The 21,047-nt window shown below is 42.4% G+C and overlaps 1 protein-coding gene across 3 annotated transcripts in view; it reads right to left on the bottom strand.

The window, feature by feature from the left end:
- Positions 1-1,934: 1,934 nt before the first annotated feature.
- The window catches only part of ST8SIA5 (ST8 alpha-N-acetyl-neuraminide alpha-2,8-sialyltransferase 5), a 51,164-nt gene continuing 32,051 nt past the window's right edge, over positions 1,935-21,047 (bottom strand). For 2 of the 3 annotated variants that reach the window (XM_074166419.1, XM_074166420.1), the window contains 6 exons: positions 16,917-17,009; positions 13,605-13,691; positions 10,155-10,299; positions 6,847-6,959; positions 3,390-3,482; positions 1,935-2,403 (listed from right to left, as the gene is read on the bottom strand). In XM_074166419.1, coding sequence (XP_074022520.1) covers positions 1,935-2,403; positions 3,390-3,482; positions 6,847-6,959; positions 10,155-10,299; positions 13,605-13,691; positions 16,917-17,009 — 1,000 coding nt within the window. The remainder of the gene's footprint in view (positions 2,404-3,389; positions 3,483-6,846; positions 6,960-10,154; positions 10,300-13,604; positions 13,692-16,916; positions 17,010-21,047) is intronic. The other variant, XM_074166421.1, reaches the window with a different exon arrangement.

Here is a 21,047-nt window from a genome sequence, read left to right as displayed (position 1 = left end):
AGGTCCTTCACCTACGCCTGGCTGGTATTTCCCAAGTGAGCTCTGACACCTTTATCAAGGATGCGGGTTGCTTTTTAAAGCAATCAGAACTCTGGATTCCAGCGTAAAGTTAAGGAAATACACTCTCACCTACCAGCCAGGTCACTGACAGTCAGTTGGGACTTTTGAAATGGTGACCATCATGCTTTATTTTCTTTTTTGATCATTTTATCCATAGCGTGAGCAACTTTCACAGCTCTCAGTGTAGCACAGAGGCTTTTAAAAGAAGCTTTGTGCACTCATGCATTACAAAATCAAAATCCAAGTCCGTGTTTGGATGTAAACCCTCTCCTAAAAAAAAAAAAAGTCTCCCTCATACAGAACTAGCACTTTAAACTCTAAATCCCTGATCAAAGATCTTGTAATCTAAGTTAAGACAAGACAAGGCACTGGACAACAGCCCAAGTGCTTCAGACTAAGAACTTAGATGAGGAAACTCTGTTCGTTTAACTATGCCAGCAGAGCTGAGACAGCAAACCTCACCCTCCTGTGTCCACAGTCATGCCAGTATGAAAGTGCACGTACCAGCAGGGCAGGCATATACCTACTACATGGTTCAGTGGCCAAAATAAACTCCACCAAATATATATGGCATCTTTTCTGCAGCAGGATTTTGCCAGTTTAACTGTATCAGGCAAAAAATTAAGCTTGGCATAACTGCCAGAGTTACATTGGTAACTTTTTAAAGAACACACCAGCCCTTTTACTATCCTAATAACATTCTCAACATACAAAAATGCCACGTTAAGACACCCGACATCTTGAGATGCATAATTTTAAAATAAGCATCATAATCCAAAGCCACAAAGTATCTTCACTGTATTTTAACTTCATTTCCTGCCAGGACTTAGCACAGGTACCTGGCAGTATTTAATTTGACCTACACAACTGTGAATCACCATTCAGATACTCTTAGAAAGTCTAAGATAAAAATCAAAGAGGAAATGCCTTTTTCTATCTTATGCTGTGATATTTCAACTGAAAAAAAATCAACTCAGAAAATATAACTACATCATCTCCTTGCTACTCAGCCCAAGAAAAGCTTGCAGAAGGGTGAAAGGAGGTTTCTTCGACAAGGACTCCAATCTGAAGCTGAGATGGTCACTGTTGGAGGAAGGGGACACGTTAGCTAGAAGGAAAACACTACAGACAATGAGGAAGAAAACACGATCGGCAGAGGAGACCAGAAATCTAAGACACAAGGAGGAAAAGGAAAGAAACTCTAAAACAATAGCACACCATGATCAACACAGTTACATGCGGTTGTGAATGGGAGTTTAACATTCTCTTCTATTCTGGCCAATTTCATAAAGTGACCTTGTTTATTCCTATCGCATCTATCATCTGCTATTTTTCACCAATACTTTGTGACGTTACAGAGCAAAGACCTCAAGTTATATACTCCCCCTTAAAACTAGAATGCTAAAGAGTATTTTCAAAAGCCCAAATGCCAGAGGACAGTGCTTTCAGTAGAATCTGGCAACGCCCCAAGGTGCTCGACTCAGAAACCTATGTAAAGCCCTACAGTCTATGCTAAAATTCTCCACCACTTTTTCTCCTCAAAAGTTTAGTGCTCCTCTTCATAGTGAAATGATAACTATATTAACGTGCTCTGTTTATCCCTAAACCTACTGGAAATGTGCTTCTTATCTGACTTGCTTCCCAGGGCAGTGTGTACCCTGGGATGGAGGAGTTTTGCTTCTCCCACCCTGTTATGGACCCAACTCCGCTCGCAGGAAAGATGCTGGTGTCCTAGGTCTGATGGGATGCAATGCCTTGAGGAAATTTATATCAAACAATTATTGCATAATCTCAGGGTGTAATAAAACCTCCCACACCACACACAGGCGTTGAGTTCCTGTTAGACTTTTGCACCAGAAGAAGAAGTGTCCCCGTCAACAGCAGCTACAGGTCCCCGTATGAACCCGCAGGATGCCTTTGCTGTGCATGTGGAGGAAGTTGAAGATTTCTGAGGGCATGGCATGAAAACCAGGGCGGGGTTTCACATTGTCATAGTAGTGGTGAGTTATAAAAATCCCTGAGGGGTTCATGGGGAAGGCCCAGAAGCCAAAAAGGTGGACCTCTTCGCAGAGCTCCAGGGCCGCAGTCACCAGGATCAGCCCAGTGCTGATCCTCTTGGCCCGCACCCCTTGGCCGAGCCAGTAGCGCGAGACGTTGATGAGATACTGGGGATGAAAGTAATAAACAGCTTGCTGAGATTCAAAATCATCCAGGACGTATTTGACTCGGATGGAGACGTCCGTGTTGCGGGTGTTGTAGAAAGCCGGCAGCAGCACGGAAGCATTCTCGTAGACCTGCAGCACATCGTAGAAGGGTTTCCTCCATTTTTCCAGCTTATGGAATCTACAGGGAAAAGGAGGCGAGTGATGGTCAGACCACGGTGGACTCCAGTTGGGACCCATCAGACAAAAAAACTTCCAGTGGGCTTTTACTGAAACATTTCTGATACAGACATAGTGGAAAGGGGAATACATTTAGATTTGTAGCTAAAGTGTCAGTATGGAATGTAGGGAAAAAATGCAGGGGATAAAAAAAATACATTTTCTCTCCTTTTTTGGCAATACATTCATTAAACACTGGACAAACTTAGTAGACATTTCTGATCATGTCTCACTTCTCATTTTATTGTGAGAAGTATGTAATTTTCCCAAGGTGTGGTTAGATGTATAGCGCACGATGCGGTGCAGAACCATATCAAAAGGGGTAAATAGCAAAGTAGAGCAAAACCACTTCTAAAATGACTAACGTTTAAAAAAAATCCACAATGCAAGCAAATGGTTTTATATTACTTAACAAAAGAAAAACATTCCCTCAGCCAGAAAGGAAAGCAGGAATTAGCCCCACAGTCCCAAACCTGTCAGCAAGGTGGTATTAAAGTATTGACAAATTTAAAATTAAAATCACTCAGTCAATCCTGGCTATAAAGTTTAACTGGCATTTTTAAAAAAACATATGACAATGTGTGATACTTTATTGCAGCAGCTAGGGTGGGAATCAGTTGCTTCCACCCTAATATGTCCAATATATTTGCCTGGGGCTTTCCAGCGTGGTACAGGGCTTCCAGGGGAAGGATGGCTCTGCTGTTAATGATTTAGCTCATCAGCTTCCCACTTTCTATTATCAACATGCAAGCCTAAGCGTTTAACACATTTCTATAAGTTGTTGAAGACTCCACATACTGAATAACTTCAAATCAGAATGAAATGTGTGATTCACAGTGTCAGTGTGAAGTAATACTGGGGAAAAAATTCCTCTGTAACAGTTAAAGTTTAGTGAAAAGTAGACTTGGAAAAGCGATAGAAGATGGAAATACAAAAACCAGAAATGACCTCTCAGTAATTATACTGGGATTGACAGTCACGACATCCGTCTTTACCCCAACGTCCGTCAAGTATTTCTCAGATATAGGAGGCAAATTGCATCTATAAAGGAAAGAAATTAGTAAGAGAGTTAAACAATTCCTTGCACTTTTTCAGGACTAGAAAGTAGAACTGATTTCAGCGTTTCTTCCAAGCAACAAATCTGGAAACATTGAGAATTTAAGATTGTATGAAACATATTGCAGCCCAAACTATGCATAAAAGTAACAAATAACTAGGGGCTGAATGAAAACCTGTCTTCTTCCCTCAGTCTGTCAGAGCTGACCCCTTTTTGCAGATGTAGCCAGTGTTCACTCGTTTCACGTCCTTAAGAGCAGTAGAGCTATGTACTTCAGCAGTTTAGGACCAGAAATAGCATGAAGCCCCGAGGACAATCAGTCTATAAAATCAAAGACTTCCTCAGCAACAGCTGAACTGTATTCAATAATTAATAGATAAACTATGTCTATAACATGCTTTGTTTTATGCCCAAGAGAATTTAGGGGAAATGTGCCACAGGAGACAAATCAGTCCGGTGCTAATCAACCCAAAACTATCTGCTTCCCTTCCTTTTCCCTTTATAAGCATCTCCCAGTGCAGCGTAAGAGCAGCAATTCTGACTCTATGGATTCACTGGAGGATGTCAAAGCCATTAAGAGCAAACTTGTGAAGATCTGCAAGCCTCCACTCACTTTGGCCTTGACCTAGATCCATCATCTCCAAAAATTGAGGGCATCCCTCAAGAGATGATGAAGGTACTGGAACACACACTCATACACACAAGCCATCACACAAGCTTTGCTTCCACAGAAAACCCAGCTTAAAAAAAAAGCTTCAGTGTGCGTTATCAGAGGCAACATAAATGTCCTTGCAACTAGTCTTACACCCAGTTTAAGCTAATGTTAGATATTTGCTTAGACTTTGATAACTTTTCAAAGTGATCCACAAGCCACAATAAAAGCCATCAGTGTTAAGATCCCCACATCTCAAAAATAGCGCTGTGCCTGATTCCCAAACTTGTCCATATTTTTTAATATGGACTGAACAGGAGAAAACCGTGGGGGTATTTAGGGTAAGTGATGCTCAGTGCTTTCACAGTACCAGAGTTCAGCTTCAATCATAATTTCCCGGTCTCGGGGAGCAGAGCACAAAAATCCTTCAAAGTCCTTCTCAGACTCAGGGGGTTCAGGTTCACATCTACTTCCCCGAGAGTCTCTCTTTATCAGGTCAGAGAATTTTATTTAGACAACCTTCTCACAGGCAGTGTTATTCCCAGCATATTTCTCTGCTAGGTCATGCGACGCCCTTCTGAAGTCCTCCAGCACCCTCAGTTCCACCAAGCACCAGGCACCGTGCTCATTAGATCATATTTGAAAAAGATTTTCAAATATTCAGCTTCAATAGTTTCAAACAGTAAAATCCCACCAGGATAAATAAAGAACGAATTTGTTGAAATTGATAGTATAAAATATCTGCATAAACTGTAGTTTTGTCATAGGACTCCAAAAATTCCTCCCTGCAAAGAGAGTAGTCCCATCTCTAAACGCATCTCATCACAGGTCTCCTCTCTGGCCAGTAGATGGAGATAGACACTAACAACTAGTAAATGCAGTTCATACGTGTGTATTTTATATCTCTTATTGTAATATAATTAATTGCTTTCAGAATTTATTTAATAGAAAACTCTTGTTTGCATCCTGCTGGCCACAAGCATCCTGACAATAAAAGTTTTCCGCTGGTGCCCTGAAGGTATCGCTGAATGTTAGTAGTGCTCCACGGGCAGTTTTTGAAATAATTTTTAAAAATTACTTCGTTGGTGACCAGGATAGTGATTCCTGACAGTTTGGTGAGCTGGTGTTAGACTGGAAAGGGCACATGTTCAGACCTGACCTTAAACACAAGCTTTACTTTAAAACTGATGATTAACTTACTTTAAAATTGGTGTCAGTAAAAATTAAGCTCTTGAACACTAACGTGTCTTTGTGCATAATGCTGGTCCCACATGTTTTGGAGATGGTGAACCAGGGGTTTCTTTTGCACAAGTACTGATGTATTTATTTGTATTTTGGTTCTACTTAAGCATCTGTTTAATTAATTACTCGTACCAAGCGCAACCCAGTTGCTAAGTTCTGTTGGGATCTCCTCTGCTCTTTTTAATCAGTTTTAGTACAGTTCAAGGAAGGGTAACACTGGTAAAAAGGGATCTCCACTGAAAGTTCTTATATAGAAATGGTGACTTTCGTTGCCCATATTTCCACTTCCCCTCAACAGCTTGCCATCTCCACATACTGCTCCCTTCAATCGTACTGACAGCTGTGATCCAACACAACTGAGGGAATCTACAATAATTATTTAATGTACATGGGGTACACTATGCTTTTAAAAAGCAAGTTACGTGAAGCCTGGATGGTTTCACAGATTAAAAGTCAGACAATAGTTTTCTATAAGGAGGCAGACGAAAGGGTCTGAAAACAATGAATAGTGAAGGTAGGACATGTAAAATTTTATTTCTCATTTGATGCCAAATCAAATTAATGAGACAAAATTTGACCTAATTTTTGCGGGTATGAATTTAGAGAAGTTCATTGATTTATGCACAGTTATTTTAAACAGTCAGTAACGTACTCAAGATCATTAAATAGGGCAACGGAAGTAAAAAGATTTATCTTTTCTACAGAACAGGTCATGAATCTGTGAGCATATGCCATGACCCAGGCAAAGAGCTTAACAGGATTTAAAGAGGGATTAGTCATGCATACGAATAATAAAAAAAGTCTTTCCCATATGTATTAAGGATGAAAAAAGTGCTGCTAAACTCCATTATCTAGGGACACCAGTTGTGGGACATCCCAGTCTACGCAAAACGTGGGTAACTCCACATAAGGTGGGGAGCACAATACGAAGACACTCAACTTTCACAGTCATTCAGGTGTCTCCAAAGACCCTGGAGTCTATGGTATTGATTGTTGTAATTCCCAGGACTTGAAAAAGTCCTTCAGAAACACACCTCTGAGGCAGATGAGCTGCACAGTGTGGAGCTATTAACATAGAATCATACTCATAGAATAGTTTGGGTTGGAAGGGACCTTAAAGATCATCCAGTTGCTTATGGACTAATGTCCATGGAAGGAAAAATCCACAACCTGAGTAATAGGGGATGTCCTGAATGGGGACATCAATTTGTCAGTCAGTTAGTGATTAACCATGGGGAGTTAGGGAAAAATAATTCCTCAAAGCATACTTTTAAAATAAATATTGTGAAGTGAGGTAGGTTTTTTTTAAACATTGCTTTTTGTATAAGAAGCAGGCTTGATATGCCCAGTCTGGCAAAACCTATGTTTCCATGTGGGAGAGAATAGTTTTATAATCCTTTATCTGTCATTGAAACCGGTCAAAAAAAAAAGAAAAATGCTGCTGTGGTGATTACCGAAACACGAAGTCTGCACTGTCAATCTCCCGGCCACACCTGCTGTTCTTCAGAATTCCTCCGTTCCCAACCACCGCACATTTCTTAAACTGGGAGCGGTGGTACGGCATATCCTGCAATATTACAGCAAGGAAACAGTTAAATATCCCGAAACACAGAGGCAACGACTTTTTTTTTTTTTTGGTGCAGCTGCATCTTGTTGCAGATGCACCAGTCATAGGAATTTGACACTGGTTCTGGCCCATAATATTCCCACCGTGTCCATAAACGGATGGGTTTGTTTTCTGTGCAATTAGAGATAGTGTGGGCAACTAAGAGAGAAAAAAATCCATAATAACCTGGTTTTGTCCTGACTTAATAACGGCAGAAGCAATTTTAGAAATTTGCTTTCCCTTCTGATTTCCACATGAGGGCATGAATTGCAAAATTTGCATACCCAGGGTGTTGCCTTCTGAGCTGCTTACAAACTGGTCACTTCTCAGGCCCCGATGTCCTGCTTTTGAGACATCTGCACACACAGAATCTTAGAATTGTCCAGGTTGGAAGGGACCTTTCAGATCATCAAGTCCAACCATCAACCCAACACTGACAAAAACCACCACTAACCCATGTCCCTCAGTACCATGTCTGCCCGGCTTCTAAGTACCTCCAGGGATGGTGACTCCACCGCTGCCCTGGGCAGCCTCTTCCAAGGCTTCACAACCCTTTCCGGGAAGAAATGTTTCCTAATATCCATCCTAAACCTCCCCTGGTGCAACTTGAGGCCGTTTCTTCTTGTCTTATCGCCTGTTCCTTGGAAGAAGAGACCGACCCCCTCTGGCTACACCCTCCTTTCAGGGAGTTGTAGAGACCGAGAAGGTCTCCCCTCAGCCTCCTTTTCTCCAGGCTGAACACCCCCAGCTCCCTCAGCCGCTCCTCACAAGACTTGTGCTCCAGACCCCTCACCTGGCAGCTCCATTGCCCTTCTCTGGACACACTCCAGCACCTCAATGTCCTTCTGGTCATGAGGGGCCCAAAGCTGGACCCAGCACTCGAGGTGGGGCTTCACCAGTGCCCAGTACGGAGGGACGGTCACTGACCCAGCCCTGCTGGCCACACTGTTCCTGATAGATTTCAGGATGCTGGTGGCCTTCTTGGCCACCTGGGCACACTGTTCCAGAGCACATAGTTCCAGAGCAGCTGGTAAAGCCCAAGAAGTCTCTCTAAATCAGAGAGCATCTTACAGCTATTTACCAGAACCTAGCCCAAATTTTAGTGCTGGCTACCACTAATTGTACTAATAGTATAAATGCTTATTAATTAGCACTTGTACTTCCTAGAGCCTTTCGCCAGGCACCTTTCTGGACTTTTTTAGGATGCATTTTTCTGCAATTTTTGGGCAAAATTCTGTCTTCATACACAGACACGCAGCTGCTGCTGAAGCCGGAGAGAGTGAAAAGTCATGTCTCCAGGAACAGAACGGGGCCGTTAAGGGTGAGAGGGCGGTGACGCAGAACCGAGCCACACTGCACCTTATGAATATGGAGAGATGGGCTTACATAAGCATGAGAGCGCTCCTTCCGACACATACATATTTTATCAATAACTTCGTGCTGCAAACTACGGAGAGACGCCATAGCGGCGTGACATTTCTAGGTGATTATTCCCAGGATCTTTCCATAGCATTCATAAGCCACGAGGCAAAAAGGGCACACGATTACACCTGCCTGAGAAAAGCAGCAGCTGCCTAGGAGAGAGGCATTATAGAGTTGTCTGTGCTTTATCCAGCGATTTCTTAACACAAAATGCCTTGATGTTTCCTCTCAGGAAGGTGAGAAGCCAGGTCTCAGCACTCAGCACAAGTCTCTTGCTCTTACAGTCTTGCTCCAGTGCTTTTAACCCTTTTATCTCCTACATTTTCCATGCTGCAGCCCTGCTCCTAGGCAGAGGGTGGCTTTGGTCACGTATCTGCTGCTCAGTGAATGCCAAAGGATTCGCTTTGGCTTGGGATAGAGCCTGTAAAGCATCCTCAGGGCGTACCTGGGTAAATACAGCAGCAGCTACAGGACACTCCATGCAAAAGTGTAGTCTTTCATAGAATCATAGAATGGTTTGGGTTGGAAGGGAACTTAAAGACCATCCAGTTCCAACATCTCCCACCAGACCAGGTTGCTCAAAGCCCCATCCAGCCTGGCCTTGAACCCCTCCAGGGATGGGGCAGCCACAGCTTCTCTGGGCAACCTGTTCCAGTGCCTCACCACCCTCACAGCAAAGAAGTTCTTCCCCAGATCTCATCTCAATCTCCCCTCTTCCAGTTTCATGCACTCATCTGCGCAATCAGATGAGGATAATAATTTTGGGGTTTGAGGGTAATAATCCTGCATTTAGATGTACCTGCTCTTTGCACGTCTCCAGATGCCAAAGTGCTTTCCTGGGTCTGAGCCTTCCCCCTGCTCTACCCCAGTTCCCCACGTGCACGTTTAGGTAACGGCACTACCCCACCTCTCAGCGGTGCTCCGAAAGCAAACGGATTAAAAGCAGTTAGACCCTGAAGGACAACTTTTAATGACACATCTCTAAGTACTTGAATATTTTTCTGAACTTCTGTAAGGGATAAATTGCAGTTTTCCCCTCCAAATATGCCATTTTAAGTTCATGAGGTGTGCCCCATGATGAATCTGTAGTCACATAAGCCCATTTCTGCATGTCAGTCACTCTGGGCAATGGGAATTGCCCACTGCTTATACCTGGTTATACCTGGTTATACTGGTTAACGACCCTCAGGTCAAGAATTATTTGATGAAAAGGTATTGAATAATTATTATGATTAATTTATTTAAAAATTGTGCAGCCTGTTCACAAATAATCTGCAAACAGAAATATAAAAATATATAAAGTATAAAAATAAGTGTAAGTATAAAAATAATCAGTGGTTGTGAATATGCATTATAAAATGATTATGCCCCAAGAACAGCAGACCTACCCCAAATGTTAGATTTATTGTATGTGAATATTGTACTTTTAAAACATCTCATCAGTAAATACCTTTTTGATTCAGCTTTCTTAAGTTATTTAATTAGCCGCTTTGCTGCTACATCAGTAATATTCTGCGGGAAAATACATATATATTGCATCCTAGGGAAGATGACCACTAGAAAATAGGATACTCAGCTAAAATATCATATCAAAAATAGGCTTTTTCAAAGTATAAACAATGAAGTTTGTAGAAATGTCAAACAGCCAACTGCTAAATGCTTGGCTATAGGATAGCATCTAACACAGCAAGTAGAGTGAAGTTGGTTCTGTGAATGGACACAGGCATGAGGCACCTTTGGAAACATCTTGAAGATTTCTTGGTTGATGTGGAAGATTCCACTGGTATCCACTTCATATTTCAGTTTAGTTCCCAAGGGAGTATTTTTCTGGGTTGTGAAGAGAAAAGCAGGGGCATTGCAACACCTCGACAAAGTAGACCTGTAAAATGAAAAAGAGAGAAAGAAGACCGAGGAGCTGAGAGAATGCTTTAGTATTTGCAGTTATTATTACTCCTAACAAGGTAAAAAGAAACTTTTAGCTGTAGGAGAGGTAAAATAGTGGTTTGATGGATTTTCTTATAGAAAATTTCAGATTCAGTGAAATTTTCCTTGATAAAAACCAGAAGAAATGAGATCACTGTAGCTGTCTCTTCTGGGCTGCAGGAAATAGATGTGTAATTTCTACCCTGCTCCAGACCCCAAAGCTGAGCTTCTGCCCCCAATATCCTGGGGAAACCATCCTAAGGAATTAATTCCTCTCCACTTTATAGGTCTTCTGCTTTTTGTAAATTATTTACTCATCATGGGGCGGGAAACGCAGGGGTTAAAGTATTCATCTGGGGATGTGGAAGCTTGGCAAGGCAGGGACTTAAACACAGCAATACTGGTCAGACAAACAGCCAAAATTTTCTTTGTCACTGGGACAAAATGGCAGGTGTAAAGAAGATGTAAAGAAGAACTGTTTTAAAATCTCAAAAATGGGTTTCTTAGCATGAGAGAAAACCCATTATATGAAATATAATTATTTTTTTTTACAGGACAATAGGAAATGGGCAGAAACTTGAATGTAAGAAGTTCCATCTAAATGTGAGGAGGAACTTCTTTCCTTTGAGGCTGGCAGAGCACTGGAACAGGCTGCCCAGGGAGGTGATGGAGTCTCCGTCTCTGGAGACATTCAAACCCCACCTGGACAAGTTCCTGTGCAACCTGCTCTGGGTGGACCTGCTTTGGCGGGGGGTTGGACTAGGTGACCTCCAGAGGTCCCTTCCAACCCCATGTGATTCTCTGATTCTGTGAAAAGCAGCTTTTCAAAAAGGGTTCCATTTTTAGTTCACATCCTTCCCTGAAAGCTTTTCTCATTTTACTGGTAGAACTGAAAGTCCTGACTTCAGCTCACTCTTACTCCAGAGCCAGTTTGTTTCTCAGACAACGCATCATATACCTTTAATGAAAAATACGCGTCATGGCAAATGCACAAACATGAAGACAAAGCTAAATGGCTCTCAAATAACCTAGATTAAATACCTTGCGTCTTGGGTATGTGGCCTCATAATGAGTTGGAAGAATAAGCCAGTCTTCTTTATGGGCTTTATTACAAGCACCAGAAAGCAAATAAAGAATTATGCAAAGATTTCAGTGATGTCCAGTTACTATTATATACTTGACTCATGCAGAATGACACAGAATATGATGATTGGATCGAGGCAGCAATTGAGACTGAGTAAGTTGATGAATAATTCCTAATAACTAAATCATTAAATAATTACAGGCAGGTAGTGGGATTGAATTGTGATATTTGAGATATGAAAAAAACTCTTCATTAGTTCTGCATTAAGGCATTAAAAGAGATGTTGTTCTTTAATCTGATGTCCAACTAACATTCCAGAGGCACGTTCCTTAATGTAAATGTCTCGTACATACTGGAGGAAGACTGCCAAGGACATTGTTTTCCTTAGTCTACAGAGACAAAAGCTGCTGTGATTTATGTGCTTCCTCCCTCTCTCCCTGCTGCTTAAGTAGCTGCCATTTAACTTTTGCTGGATTCCCCCCAGCTCACCTGATGGCCCAGAAATGACTAAGTTTGAAAGCCCACAACTCAGTGTTGTCAGACCACCTCCTTTTAGCCTCCTACAAGGATAACTCCAAGATCAGAGACTTTGGTCTGCTTCTAAGGGACTGCAGTTTCCCCACACATTCACACACCAAAGTCTCTGTCCCGTAAGACAAAAATGAAACAGACTTTAAACTTTTTACTTCTTTTTCATAACTAGGATGATTATTGTTCCTGGAACCAGCTAACAAAGGTTAGGTTACATCTAGGTGCCAGGGGGAGTTTCTTAAGCAGTGGTACCTGCAGTCAGGCAGGTATAGCCAGCGACCTGAGTTCTTCATCTCTTTTCTCTCTCAATGCACTGTCAAGGATGGAGAGGGGTTCTTTGTTTCATGGGCTGGTGGCCTGTTCCAGTGCTCTGCCAGCCTCAAAGGAAAGAAGTTCCTCCTCACATTTAGCCAAAATTTTCTTTGTCACTGGAACAAAATGGCAGGTGTAAAGAAGAGTGATGGTCCTCCTGATGGTCTTTAGATAGTCCTTTCTCATTGCTCCCACCTCTGGGCTGACCTCAATACCCCAGTGCGTTCCATGTACCCTGGGCACAATCACTAGATCTCTTACTCTAAGCAGTCTTGAAGACAGGAGGCTCTAATCCTGAGTGGCTCTTGTCTTCAAACTCAGGTCTGATAATTGTCCATCAAGTAACTTCCAGGAAAAAATTTACTAAAAAAAACCCCTAAAAAACCTTGTGTGTGGAGTTCATGTTGGAAAAGCTGATTTGAGCCTGGGACTAACAATTAGTTATTTTTAAAGATGTTAATGACTAACTCAGCACATGCATTCTCACATTCTCTCATTAACTCATGACAGCTTGTTCCTGGAATCATGCAAGAGAATTTGGGAGAAAGTTGTGGGGCCTTTTTGTAAAAAACAGCTCTGAATTATGCCAGTGACTTCCAGACATAACCAGTGTCTATTCCACTTACTCTTGAAATAATGTGGCTTCGCTAGACCTACTCAAATACAGCCCTTGAATATACCAATATACAAGACTCAAATATTGTTTTGGCTTCATTCTACTATCACCTTCACAAGAGCGATTTTAAAAGTTATATTGTGAAAGGACCATGGAGGACCTTCAGCAAAGAGGAAGTCACATGAAGAAAGACAGAGTACTGCAGAGGTCTCTGAAGACCAGAAAAAATATCTTGATAGTCAGTGAGTAATAGCTGAGAAGCCATTTTAAAAAAAGGTATTGCTAAACAAGGTCCAACAGTTCTTAATACATCACAAAAAGAATCCAGTTTGAGTATTTTGTAGGCCAAATTTGCAGCGTCACCAGCGATATGACCATTTTACACCACCAGAGAGTTAGGTTGATGTAGGAGGTGCAGTCATTAAGTCTCGGCTCCATCCTTATCTCTGCCATCTTAGACCTGAAAAAGTCTTTCCCATACCAAATTCCCTACCTTTCCTGGGAAGACTGTCCCACATGCCAGAAGTACCCTCTTTCACTCTTGCTGTAGACTTTTTTAAAGTAGAAAAAAGTCCATATTTATTCAAAAGGATGGTAGTCCAACAGTAATAGTGTTACAATGCTTTCTCTTGCTATCCATATGAAAGTTTGATCACCGGAAGCTAAACTCAAACTGAAGTAAATCTTATTCAGGCCCATTAATGTGGACCATTCTTACTTGAATAAATTAGCTTCTGTGACATTCATCTCCCATTTGCACATCTGTAGGCTCTTCCATCTGTCAAACAATTCCGTTTGTTTCACCCTAAAAGATAAAAAGAAAGAAAGTAAAAATTCACTTTATTACAAGAGCTTGATTTCCTTAAATAGCTTCAGGCTTTTGATAGGGCAAGCTGGCCAGTCTACCAGTGGCAAATTTATCATTTTTATTTCTTTTTCTGCTCAGACATAGTAACTCTAAGCCACATATACACAGGTACTGATGGAGCTCTTCAGATATTTGGGACTGATTTCTATTCTCTGACAGGCATTATCCATTTCTTCAGGATAAAAAATGCAATATTGAGCAAGAAGCATCTACTGCACCAAAGTCTGTCCACAGTCTGCTGGGAAGCTAATCAGTGTCTGGCAATTACAGAGGCTTTGGGGGGAAAAGTTGCTCCCAGCAGAAGGGCCCAGCACAGCTGGTATTGGAAAAGAGGATACTTCTGATAATTTCACCAACTACCATTACATTTGGGTGAGGTTATCTTAATCTGTGAGATCCTACAGAACAGCATTGCTGGTAAATCCATTTTATAAACTGCAATAGCACACAGGTAGGGATAAGTAACTGTGATGCTAAAAGGACAGGAAAAGCTCTTTACACAAGTATCTCTCCCTCCCTCTCTGTTAATAAATATACTTTCAGTTATATCAAAAAAAGACTTCTATTTCTACTAGATTGATACAGAATGACACATTTTAGTGATATCATCAATTCCAACCATTTCTACCTTAGAGTTCATACCTACTCTTCTGTATTTGGACAGCAGAGATAATGAAGGCCTTGAAAATATCCAGAGCCAGGGAACAATGTCCTAATCTGGCTGGGAAATTCTGAAGTCTGAGATTGCTTCTAGACTGATAGGTCTTAATGAGCTCTCTTCAGGCTTGAGGGCTTTGAATGTTTGAATAAAGCAAAGACTTTTAAGATAATTATATATTTAAAGCGAGTAGAACTTAGGATTTCCCAGGCTGTGGAAGTTACAGGAAGGAATTAGGTCATATTGTACTTTCTGTAGCCCACCAGAGTACATTAACTTGGAGTAAAGGCTGACTTAGGGAATGTAACGTGTTAGAAGTGAGTGCATCAGAAGAACCCAGCATAGTAAAAGAACTTAACGTCAAATGGCATCTATCGTAAAAGTAAGGCTGACTCGATCCATCTGAGCAGGAGCTGCAACCTTCTATGCGCCATTAGATAAGATGAAGAGAAATGAGAAATTTTCTGTACCATCTGATAAGAATGCAGAGACGCAATTGAAAACTCCCCATCTTCAGCAGAACACTGGCAGAAGTGTCACATTCTCACCCCTCCTATTTATTTTTAAGCACTGCAAGTCAGCAAGCAGCGCAAAGGTGTTACTCGTGTATCCTTCATCCAGCACCAAATGCAGAAGACAAGGACATAACCCACATTTTTCTGTGAAGAAAGTCAGTGGAGGAGACATGCTCAAAATTCACGTTGTCCTGGAGCAATAAATTGTATTTGCTGTAGCCTTGATAGCTTAATGTTTTGCATGTGCATAGCTGCACTGTCAATTGAGATTCTCAGTGCAATTTACAGACCTTAATAAGCTTTGTGGATTGTCGGTAAAACTAATAAACCATTGGTTTTAGATATGGTAAGGGATTAGGCATAATCTAGGCACCTAAATTCAGTGCAATACTGAAAATGCAAAAAGGCAACACAATATTCATAGAATCATAGAATGGTTTGGGTTGGAAGGGACCTTAAAGACCATCAAGTTCCCACCCCCCTGCCCTGGGCAGGGACACCTCCCACCAGACCAGGTTGATCAAAGCCCCCTCCAACCTGGCCTTGAACCCCTCCAGGGATGGGGCAGCCACAGCTTCTCTGGGCAACCTGGGCCAGGGTCTCACCACCCTCACAGCAAAGAAGTTCTTCCCCACATCTCATCTAAATCTCCCCTCTTTCAGTGTCAAACCCTTCCCCCTCATCCTATGGCTCCCCTCCCTGATCAAGAGTCCCTCCCCATCTCTCCTGTACGCCCCCTTAAGGACTGGAAGAGGCTCTAAGGTCTCCCCAGAGCCTTCTCTTCTCCAGGCTGAACCTCCCCAACTCTCTCAGCCTGTCCTCACAGCAAAGGGGCTCCAGCCCTCACAGTATCTCTATGGCCTCCTCTGGCCCCCTCCAACAGGTCCATGTCCTTCTGCTGTTGGTGGCCCCAGAGCTGGAGGCAGCACTGCAGGGGGATTCTCCCCAGAGCAGAGTAGAAGGGGAGAATCCCCTCCCTTGTCCTGCTGGCCACGCTGCTGGGGGTGCAGCCCAGGATGCGGGGGGCTTCCTGGGCTGGCAGCGCACATTCTTATCCACCATCAAATACCCTGGTTTTCTGTGTCCAATGAGCTCCACTGGCAACCTCACTTTTTTGCCTGATTCCATCTCATTCAACTCATGCATTTCCTGGTGTGTATGTTGTACCACAAAAGACAAAATATAGATATTTCATTATTCCTCAGAATTGCATTTTCTTACTTTTTAGTGAGCATTTTTAATGTGTGAAACTCTCAGCTGCAGGAAGTTGCGGAGGTCAAAAGTAGAAACGGTCTCAAAAAAGACCTAAAAAAAATTGTTTTGATCAGAAAAGATATAAACAAACCACTCAGCAAGCTCCCATGCCAGCATTTGTTACCAGGAAGGGCTAACCTTTTTCCTTCATTTCTTAGCCTTCACTATTGGCCACTGTCAATGACAGAGCCTTAAGCCAGATGGCCACTTGCTGTGAGTCAGTCTGGCTGTTCTTACTCTTCAGTTACCTTGAGGAGAGGACATAGAATATGATATTACAAAGAATATTAAAACCACTGTATTTAATTCTGAAACACCTCAATCTATGTGAACAGCTTCCAGGTTTTTTTCAAATGGACCTCAGATCAAATTCAAATGTCACCACTTCAACATATCAAAGCATTGGAACAGGCTGCCCAGGGAAGTGGCGGAGTCACCATCCTTGGAGGTATTTAAAAGATGGGTAGATGACATCTAGCTGAGGGACATGGGTTTGTGGTAGCGTGGTAGTGCTGGGTTAACGGTTGGACTTGATGATCTCAAAGCTCTCTTCCAATCAAAACAATTCTATGATTCTTTGTTCTATGATTCTTTATAACAGAACTCCAGAAACCCCTAATGAGATCCCTATTGATGGGATCTCTTGATCCTTGCATCTCTGACAATCTTACTATAGGTTATCACTTTCATCCTGCCTGAAAAGTAACCTTTTAGCAAACAATCACTCATACTTACATAGACAAAACCTTCACCTCAATTATGTCCTGCCGTAATTCCAGACATTTGGTAGAGTTGTATTCCAAAGGCCCTTCATAAAACTCAAAATACCTGAAGGAGGACAAGAAGAAAGATTATAAATGAGCCTTAGACTGGAATGCTTATCTACACATCAATGAAAATTCGCTTAAAGTTGTCATTTATGATTTCTGCTTAACTTGAGACTACACTATCTGGCCCATAGGCAGGTTATTACTTCACAGGAAAATACAGATTTCGTTTCTGATAGAAGTACAGCCACCCATGTCCAGTTTGCCCTACTCTACCATCTATCTTGTAGGCACCAACAAGGACCAGCTGCCTTTCCAGCCATCAGCACATGGCAGCCGCCACTGAAAGTCAGGGGAAAAGCACTGATCACTTAAAAGAACACTGTTCCCACCCTTCAGGCGTCTGAATGTGCTGAGAGTTTAAAAACCATCCCCCTAAATTTTGCTCTTAGGTGGAAAGCAAAGTCCTGGAGGTTGCATCTTGTCTGTGGAGATTACTATGTAGCTCTATGCAGTGCAGTTTTTCATTGGGATTTACTCTTTTTTACATTCAGAGAGGAAGGGAAGCTGGGATTTTGTTCCCAAAAAATTTGAGAGGATTTTGAGAACGAAAGGATTTGAAGGCCCAGACACATCACAAGTGACAGGATCATTCCTAATAAATATTTCCTTTTTTTGTTAAATTTCTCCACCTTAGCCATCAGACTGGATGAAGGGAAAAAAACCCACAATGGTAGATACTCGTGTTTAGGGGCCAGAGAAAGCCCAGATTGGCCAGTGAATTTAATGAGACTGTTTGAAATGACAAAAAAAAATATTTAGGGTTTAAACCAGGTTCTGTATCAGTTTCACCACTTATCACTAGAAGTCTGTATTAAAACCTAAGAACTGCGCATACTGAATTTCACTGAATATTTTTTATAGTTGGAAGGGACCGTATAGATCATCTAGTCCAACTCCCCTGCTGAAGCAGGATTGCTTAGAGAATGCTACTCAGGACTGCATCCAGGCGGGTCTTGAAAATCTCCAAAGAAGGGGACTCCACACCCTCCCTGGGCAGCCTGTTCCAGGGCTCTGTCACCCTCACCGTGAAGAAATTCTTTCTCATATTCGAGTGGAACCTCCTATGTTCCAACTTGTGCCCGTTGCCCCTTGTCCTGTCACTGGGAACCACTGAAAAGAGTCTGGCTCCCTCCTCCTTCAACCCACCCTTGAGATACTTATAGGCATTTATAAGGTCTCCCCTCATCCTTCTCTTCTCCAGACTAAAGAGTCCCAGCTCTCTCAGCCTTTCTTCATAAGGGAGATGCTCCAATCCCTTACTCATACAGCAGTTATGAGCAGAATGAAGAAACACCAGCAGACAACCTGGAGGAACAGGTATTATGACCAAGCCTAGGCTGTAACTCCAAACTATCTTTTGAATTTTCAATATGAAAGAAAAAGACAAGATTCTTGGAAGAGGTTTATTTAAACCATCTTTGGAAATGTAGTATTTTGCTTTTGTGTCATTTTAAAACAACATCAAAATTCATGTTTGACCTAAACATCTGTTCGGTTCTGAATATATAATCCTGAAGTAGGAATGTGCTATTAGTTTCCTTAGTAGTTCATGTTTATAGTTAATATCAAAATTTTGGGAGATCCAAAGTCTGATCTGTTCTGGCGAAGTCCTAAACATTCACACTTCCCAGGGGAACTGTAGGAAGGGAAATAGTCCTTAAAACAGCCTCTCCAGGTATCTCCAACAGGGCCTCCAAAGGCCAGAAACATCTAAAAGCAAACAGCTTCAGAGTTTTGCCTTGTAAGTACATCCAGAAATCAATCTGATAAAGGAGGGAAGAGATAAACCTATAGAAGGGAGAAAGGGACTATAGTAGGTGACCGTAAAAAGCTCAAGAGCTTCCCAAAGCAACCTGCTATTGACTGGGAACATTTCTATCCTGTCAAATGCTGCTTTAGGAAGTGTTTCCTCCACCTCTCCCCGAGGTTTTCGCCACCTCAGCTTTGCCAGATCCCAGACCAACCATTTCGGTGATCCAGTGAGAGGGACAAACCTTGAGACTGAAAGGAAGAAGGCTGTGCCTAGATGGTGGAAAGAAAACATCATAAATTCCTAATAAAGAAGTAAACTGATTACAGTCAGAAAAAACCAATAGCTCAGCAATCTTTAAAAAATGTAACTAGTTGGAAATGTGTTTGCACAGTCTTCAAGGCAATAAATATATTTGTATGAGTTTTGTGGAGGAAAACATGGATTTAAAGCCCTCCATAATCAGTGACAAACCTGGGAAAAGCCTTCCTCAGCCTCCAGAAGGGAGATAAAGTTCATGCAACATGAATCTTCATCCAGTCTCTCACCAAAAGGCTTTGTCTTTCCTTCCAACTCAATCATTCACCTGGACATTGAACCTTTCCTAAAGCGTAGCTGAAATCCATTGTGCTGGCACATCTCCTGCGTGCTTGGCTTGTTGAGCCGGAGCTGAGCAACTTGTGCATTTTGAAAGCTGCTCCAAGTGAAATTGGATTAGGAGCTCACCTGGTTGCCCCTCATGGATGTACTCCAGATAAATTACCAAAACTGAACTGAAATCTCTCTGTGGAGCCAACGCCATAGGACTTCTTATTGCTCACAGCGTTTTACAGCAGTGAATGAGTCCCCTCTGACCACCAGTCCAGATGTCTTTTTCATCTCTCTGCATTACTCCTTTTTCTTACTGTACTTTGTGGTATCCATTTTTTACTTTGGTTCTTTGAGCCAAACAAGACTGGGACACTGAATCTGCATGTTCTACATAATAGCTGGAGACAGGTATACAACTCCACACAAGACTTAGGACGTTACCTACTACTCCTACCTCTTTGGGAGTAAGGGGGATAGTGATGGCTATCACCTTTCCTCGCCTTTCCCCTAACATTGGATTTCTGTACCTTATATGTGCCTCAGGACAGCTAAGAATGGCAAAAATCTAGTTTAACCCCTATTTTTCTCTTTCCTATGCACTTCTGACCCTGCTACTAAGTTAGAGAACTGCAGCTGAGGTGTCGAACATCACATGCTATCACGTGGGAATGCCGCAGCAGGGGAAAGCTGGCTTCAGCCTGTGGCACTGGAGACAAAGATGTCATTTAATGAAACAGAGATGAAATCTCCTGAGTCTCAGCCATTCCCTTTGATCACTGCCCATTTACCCGAACCCCAAACCAAAAATAGAAATGAAAAAGGATGTGTTACCAAAAAGGCAGAAGGGTAAGGAGGAAAGGATTGGGTAAAAAAATAAACCAGTTCTGGATCTGAAAGGGAATCCATGAGGCAGCATTACATTTGTAGGAGAGTTATTCCATTAGCCTACACCTTCAAAGAGCACAGGACTGTCCTGCAAGGCTCTAATACCCACACTAGCTCCAGCTTTTCCAGCAGAGTCACTGGGAGTTTCGAATTCACCATTTGGCACCTTGTATAAGTGCAGAGGGAGGACCCGTGAAACAGGCTGGGTGACACGCTGCCTGACATATGTGCATCCCAAGGAAAAGCCAGGGGACACCAATAGTGGTGACACTTCTGCACCGAGTTGGGAGAAGATACTGCTGGCCATGGGGTGAGCTTGATGGAAACTAACTCATCCTGCCTGAGCTGCTGAATAATCATCCTCTGGGCTGTTGTTCATAAGCCCTGAACAACACCTGAAGCAGCCAGCCAGACACTGAGCCTCCTTAGTGTCAACGCTACTGATGCTGCAGCTCTTGGGCTACAAGCACTAATGATGCTACAACAGCAATAAGGACTTTGCAAGACAGTATCTGGTCAATAGACTAAAAGAAAAGACAAAGGAGTGAAAAAAAAAACCAAACCAAGTTTCCTTGCTGTCTCCCAGGAGTGTTCATGTTATTTATTTGCTTCGCATCAAGCACCCTCCTGCGACAGACGCTAAGGCAAATGAGCAGAGGCAGCTCCCAGGAGCACCGGCCAACCTCTTCCCACAGAGGTGCTTCCCATTGTACTTTCCCAGGATACAGCTCTTGCATGACACCGGGCTCTAGCACAAGGGACAGGGGTTCTTTCAACCCCCACAGATGTTCTCGAGACCCAGCTCCTCCG

This window comes from Numenius arquata, chromosome Z (genome assembly GCF_964106895.1).
Source record: "Numenius arquata chromosome Z, bNumArq3.hap1.1, whole genome shotgun sequence".
Taxonomy (NCBI): Eukaryota; Metazoa; Chordata; class Aves; order Charadriiformes; family Scolopacidae; genus Numenius; species Numenius arquata.
This window is presented reverse-complemented; position numbering and strand designations above follow the sequence as displayed.